The sequence below is a fragment of the Galeopterus variegatus genome, unplaced genomic scaffold, assembly GCF_000696425.1.
Source record: "Galeopterus variegatus unplaced genomic scaffold, G_variegatus-3.0.2 Scaffold4651, whole genome shotgun sequence".
In the NCBI taxonomy this organism is placed as follows: Eukaryota; Metazoa; Chordata; class Mammalia; order Dermoptera; family Cynocephalidae; genus Galeopterus; species Galeopterus variegatus.
In genome coordinates, this window is record NW_007730762.1 from 46,163 (window position 1) to 52,485 (window position 6,323).

Sequence of the window (6,323 nt, forward strand, 5' to 3'; positions counted from 1 at the left end):
TCAGTCAGAGTGGACTTTTATTAGGAAATCACCCTGCAAACACACCATGAGTGCTGTGGGTTCAACGCGTTTCCTGAGGAAGGAGGGTCACAGTATCGGAGCCATCAGGGGACATAGCGCAGCCTGTGAGCGGGTGACTATGCGGGGTTGACCATGGCCAGTACCCCTCACAGCAACACAACTCAGCCATCAGGACCGACATACACACGCGACACAAGAAACACACCAGAGCACACACGTCTGCGCTACGCATAAATAATAATAAATACAGAATTCCATTTGCTTTATCTGTGCCTGAAACAAAAGGAACCCAAAAGGGGGAAAAAAAACAAAACATCTTTCTCTCCATTGGACCAAGGGAAAAAAAAATCCCCAAATTATCAAAATTCCTCAGTTACAAAATACTTTTTTAAAAATTCCATTATTAAAAGAATAAATAACAAAATATATAAAAATAACTTGGTTGCATCAAAATTATAACTAGAAGTTATATCAGGATTTTTGTGTGTGGCCTGTCTCATAGTCAAGCAGTTATTTTTCCTTTGATCTAACTTATTTCCCTCTGTAGTGCCCTGGTGTGGGGTCTAGTTGAAATAGTATAAAATCAATAAATAAAAACATTAAATAAATAGCAAACGTTGACGTAAGAGATTGTGAATATAAATACTTACATCTTGACAAATTAAATAATTTACAGGATAATTAAACTCACTACATTTTAATTCTTCCAGGAAGTGCAACTTCTCTACCTCAAAACACTGACTCGGAACTGCAGTCACAATCGACTTGGACTCTATTTACACAGCAGTAACTTTGTGTTTTTAACACATTGAATTAAAATTTACCTTTTTCACATCTTGAATGCATCTAAAAGAGAGTGAAATGTTGGTGGTCTCCTGTTAGGGATTTACCCCGACTTCAATGACGCTGTCCCCACCTTCGTCAACTTGAATACAGAGATGGAGCCCAGCTGTGACGGGGCAATGTGGCAGTGACAGGTCAGGGGCCAGGTGGTGGACACACAAGCCCAAGGCCTGGCCAGGTGATCCCCAGGCTTGGAGCCCAGACCCGAGACTGAAGGCTGCATCCTGGGGGCAGCCGTGACCCGAGGCCACACTCATCTGCACAGCCTTAGGGCCAGATGACCCAGGCGTGAGGCTGATTTTCAGGGGCGTCCCCGGTTAAAATTCCTTGAGCTGACTGTGCGCTGCAATGCTTTCCAGCTGCCTGGAGTGATCGTCTGCAAGGCCTGTTCCTAACTTCCCTCTGGAGCACCCTTAACACAAAATGAACTAAATGGAAACAGAAAACACACTTGCCACACGAGCCCTCGCTGAGCACAGACACGCGCCCCAGGCACATCCTCCAGACTGAGACACGGCACCCCTGCACCACCCAGCTGCCACGCCACCCTCCCAGCCTCGACAGACAGGGAGCAGTTGGCCACAAACTCCTAAACTTCCCTGAGAACCTTGTCCATGAGCTTCCACTGGAGACTTTGAGCTGCTCTTCAGATTTCTTTCAGAAAACAAAAATAAATCACTTTGTAATACTTCAGTGCCCCCGAGCATGAGCAGGGGGAGGTCGTGGCCCGAGCCCAGTGGGGGCGCCATGACAGGCACCCCTTTGGATGAGCCCACCCGAGGCAAAACGGGCCGCTGACGAGAAGTCCCTGTGACTAGGAATGCCCCTGCGAGCAGCAGGGCGAGGAGGTAAAGGACAGAGCCACTCGGGGCGCTCCTCGGGACACCGCGGCCTAGACCTGGATGCCCCTCACGGCCTGCTTGATGCTCTCCAGGAGGTCCTTGTTCTCAGGATTCTGGTAGCACTCCTGGTTGGAGTACATGTCAGTGAGGGTGCTCACATAGGCGTCGAAATTCTGTTCACATATTGGCTCCTAGAGAACAGAACCAGATTAGCAAGCCCTATCTGTGCAGTGGCCCCACAAGGCAAAAACTGCTGGGGAACTTCAAACCTATGTCCCCACACGACCCGAGGCATGCCCACTCAGACCAGTTCAGCAACCATGAGCATTCCTGTCTGCAGCGATCCTGGCAACAGACCCATGCTACCAGAACACCATTTTACTTTGGATTCATAAGCTGTTCGGGAGGGCTGAAGCCACCATGGCCAGCAGCTTGCCTGGGCCAGCGGGAGCAGAGAGAATCCCAGCAAAGGGCATGGAAGCTTCCAGCAGGACCCCAAGGCAGAGGGGGAGGCACCCCCCTTCATGACTGCTGAGGAGTCCCTGGGGGCAGATGCCAGATTAGCCATGGTGCCCGCAGGCCCACAAGATGCCTACCATGTGTGGAAGGCGGATATTGGCAAGACTTTGGATAAGGGCCTGGCTCAGGCCGGACAGCTCCAGAAACAGGGCTTCGTTCTGCTCCTCGATGAGCTTGTTCTCCTCCTCAATGTTCTTCAGGTTCTTCTCCATGGAGGAGATCTGTGCCAGAGAGAGATGGGACGCGTTCTGCCGTAGTGCACTGGGCGCAGAGCCATGTGGGGGACAGAGGCTCAGGCCCTCTGGAAACACAGCCTGGCCCAGGGAAGACATGACCGAGCCAGGGCTGTGCGTGGCCATACTCTCTGTGCCCCATCTGCCCTGAGGGTGGGCGAGAGCAGAGACACCACAGCACTCCGGGCTCTGCCTCAGCCCACCACAGCTGTGTGCTTACCTTCACCGTGCTTTTTTCTCCTGCCTCTATGACAGGAATAGCTACACTCACCTCGTGGGGCATCAGGTTGCCTTTGGGGCTTCCCCTCACCAAAAAGACCAATAAGCTGCCTCCCAGGGCCTTGTCTCCTCCAGGCTGAGCATGGGAAAGTTTTCTAATCTTTCCCACCCTGGCCAGAACCTGCACACAGTTATGTCGCCCCGAGGACTTTAGTGTTGAGGGATAGCCCTGGCAGCAGAGGCGGAGCTCATGCGGAGACAACTATGGGGCCCACTGGGTAGGAATGGGGAGCTGCCTTTTAGGAGGCAGAGGCTGGGGCCCAGCACACTCCACTGTCACCTGGTGACAAGCATGTGGCTTTAAAAAGGTTGCATGGAGATAGGGACCTGCCTCCTCTTTGCCTTTGCCCTTCCATAGACTTACAAACTCCCTCAAAAGGATAGGGAGCTTCCAAGTCCTTCCAAAGCGAGCCTAGTGAAAAGTAGCAGCCTATCTTTAAAAGGATGGGTTTGGGCAAATAAAGAGAAATCCAAGGTGCTGCCCCAAGAACACTGACACTGACCAGGGCCCTTGGGACTCTGAGAAAGTAAGGAGCAGAATGTACGAGTGACATCCACACAGAGCTGTCAGAGTCACCAACAGGAGACAGAAGGTCCCAGCCAGGAGGTCCCTGTCCCTCCTCCCTGTAAGCATGGGGGATGCCACCTGGACATGTGCACAGCAGAATGGAGGCCCTTCCTCATTCTACAAGTCAATGCTGTTTGTACACAGGCTCTTGAGCAAGTGGCCAGTGCGAGCCCATCTGCCCGTGGAGAGAGGAGCAGCACTGTGTCTTCTGCAGCCTCTGGAAGGGGCCCTGCCCAGGAAGGGGCTCACCTGCACTCCCTGGGGGGCTGGATGCCTCCTGTTCCTCTTTCCCTCCAGCCGCAGGGGACACAGCTATGTGGGGCCACTCCCCCTGCTACCACCAGCTCTGCTCCAGCCCCCACTCAACAGCCAGAGGGTGGGGCATGTTCTTATGTTCAAAATAAGATCTTTACTGCTTTTTTTCTGATTACATATTCTCATTTTAGTGAAATTGGAGAAATATGACACATACATTTAAAGTTATTTGTAATCCTATCACCCAGCAACCGCCACCACCCTGATGCTGCCCCAATGCTTCCCTCATAGAAACTACGACCACAGGGATGGGACCCTGTTCTTATCTCCATTCTGCCCACGAGGAAATTGAGGAACAAATAAGCCAAGAGGTCTTCCAGGTCACTCAGCTGCGGCCATGTGGGGTGGCACGGCCCAGGACCAGGCTCTCAGGCGGCACACTAATGGGACCTCCAGCACCAGTAGGACCAGTGACACCAACAGGACCATGAGCCCTGACAGGATGACTCATGCTGGTGGAACTAATACCAATTAATGGAGCTACTCAAGCTGGCAGTGTTATTGACACCAGTGGGTCTGCCAGCACTCAGTGTGGCTGCACAGCACCACGGTGGGGCAGGCAGGTGGCCAGCACACACGAGCATCCCGTGTGCTGGTGCTGCACTCCTACCAGCTCAGCCCTGACAGCAACCTGGACACATGCTGTGACCCACACTGTCCACAGGGAGGACGCGGGGCTCCCACCTGGGACTGCAGCTGCACCATGGCGGCCTCCATCTCCGAATTGGATGCGTTCAGGTCTCGGATCTCCTGGTTCAGCTGCTTGATCTCCTCGTCGTTCTCCAGCACTGCCCAGGGAGAGACCAGCTGTGGCTCTGGGCCTCAGACCCAGACCAGCTGTGGAGCTGGGGACTCCTGTGTGGCAGAGCCCATGCCTGGTTCCCGAGCATGTCTCCCTCAGGGCCGGCTCCCCACATTCCATGCTGGGAAGGTCTGTCTTGGAAACTGAGGCGAGTGTTTGCCTCCTGGCCTGGGTCACAGGTGGGAAAGATGTGAGTCTCTTGGGGAGTTATTAATTATGCTAAAATAAAAATGGGACTTTGTCCAGATGATGCTGAATTTCCTCACCTAAGTAGGAATGAGCCACAGCTTTGCACAGACTGTTAGGACATGGCTTTGGGTGCTGCCGGTGGGCTCTCTTATCCCAGCAGTCACCAAAGCCCCAGGTCAGAGCAGGTGCAGCCACGCGAGGGGCAGCGCTCCAGACATGGGAGCTTCAGAGCCACGGCCAGAGGCCCAATGGCTTGGGGCAAGGGGTCTGTCTCCACTAGGTCTTATCCCAGCAGGGGCTTCACTTCTCTACCCACTCCCCACCAGGGCACTCAGCAAGGTGACAAGCACTCGCTCACCCGGGCCCAGGGTCATGAGCACATCCCGGAGGGTGACCTTACCGTCACTGGTCCTGAACTTCGGGCTGAGAACCTCATCCCCTGAGAGTTTTCCCTTCTTTCCAGCAAAGGTTGCTCTGGGACACCCAGACAAACTGGAGGCAGAGGTCACACATTATAGGCTGTCAAGGCATGTTCCTTCTCATCCAGATGACCCCAAGGGTCTTCCTATAGCCAGCCCACTCCCATCACCTGCCTGTCCCGCCTGGGGAGGAGGAGGCTGCAGTCTGGGCAGGTCAGGGCCTTCCATCTGGTATAGCCACAGCTGACCCACTGGGCACTGCAGGGGCCAGGGACATCGCTGCTCCCAGGTGCTGCTACCTCTTGGGTCTGAGGTCCCCAGGACCCTCCTGCTGACACTTCCCAGCCCTGGTCTCCCAGAGGAGCCCCTCCCAGCAGACCCAGTCCCTGAGAGACCCTCCTGGATATGGTTGTAGCAACATTCACACATAATTCCCTGGATATAGACGTTCAAACAAAAAAAGTCAAAAAAATGTGTGGATTCTTAGGCATAATCTTTTTTATGCAGTGATTTTATCCACACCATAATTAAAGACAGATTGAGGCAAGGCGAGGCGTCCTCGGGAAGCCTCACGTGTGGCTCCTCTGCCTGCCAAGCCCCGGCCCCAGAAACCTCCTCACTGGCCTTCCTGGCCTCTCCACTGCAGGCTGCAGCTGTCCCAGCTACCCAAGTCAGACCCAGTCTCTCCTCTTCTCCCTGCCAGGGCCCCTAACTCACAGTGGAAGCCTAGCCCTTGCCAGCTGGCAGCCTGGTAAGGTCCTGGCTCAGAACTTTCTACCTCATCTCCTTTTGCCTCTGGCCCCCCGGTTCCTCCAACCTTGCCCAGCAGGCCAGGCTGTTCCCAGCTCCAGCCTCTCCACTGGAGGCTTGTCCCCCAGGCAGTGCAGGGCAAGCTCCTACCTCTTTCTCAGAGAGGCCATCCTTGCCCCCACCCTGCTGCTGGTTTCCCAGAGCACACAGGTGTTTTACTTATTTGTTTACAGCCTGCCTCCCCACCTACCCTGCCCAAAACACACTCTGCAAGGACCAGGGTTGTACCTCAGTTCTCTGCTGTATCGCAGGGCTTGGTACACAGTGGGCTCTCAATAAATGCTTTTTGTTGAATGAGTTAATTAATCTTAAAGGTGGAGAAAGAGAGAAGGAAGGAAGGAAAGGAGGGAGGGAGGGAGAGAGAGAGAGACAGAAAGAAAGAAAGAGAGAGAAAGAGAGAGAAAAAGAAAGAAAGAAAGAGAGAGAGAGAGAGAGAGAGAGAGAGAGAGAGAGAGAGAGAGAGAGAGAGAGAGAGAGAGAGAG

At 53.6% G+C, this 6,323-nt stretch overlaps 1 protein-coding gene across 2 annotated transcripts in view; it reads right to left on the reverse strand.

The window, feature by feature from the left end:
- MYT1 (myelin transcription factor 1) overlaps window positions 1–6,323 on the reverse strand; it is a 70,896-nt gene continuing 64,573 nt past the window's right edge. Inside the window, exons 20-23 of one of the 2 annotated variants that reach the window (XM_008588057.1) lie at window positions 5,012–5,103; window positions 4,305–4,408; window positions 2,303–2,446; window positions 1–1,897 (exon numbers count right to left, since the gene is read on the reverse strand). In XM_008588057.1, the coding sequence (XP_008586279.1) occupies window positions 1,757–1,897; window positions 2,303–2,446; window positions 4,305–4,408; window positions 5,012–5,103 (481 nt within the window). In that variant the 3' untranslated portion in view covers window positions 1–1,756. The remainder of the gene's footprint in view (window positions 1,898–2,302; window positions 2,447–4,304; window positions 4,409–5,011; window positions 5,104–6,323) is intronic. The other variant, XM_008588055.1, reaches the window with a different exon arrangement.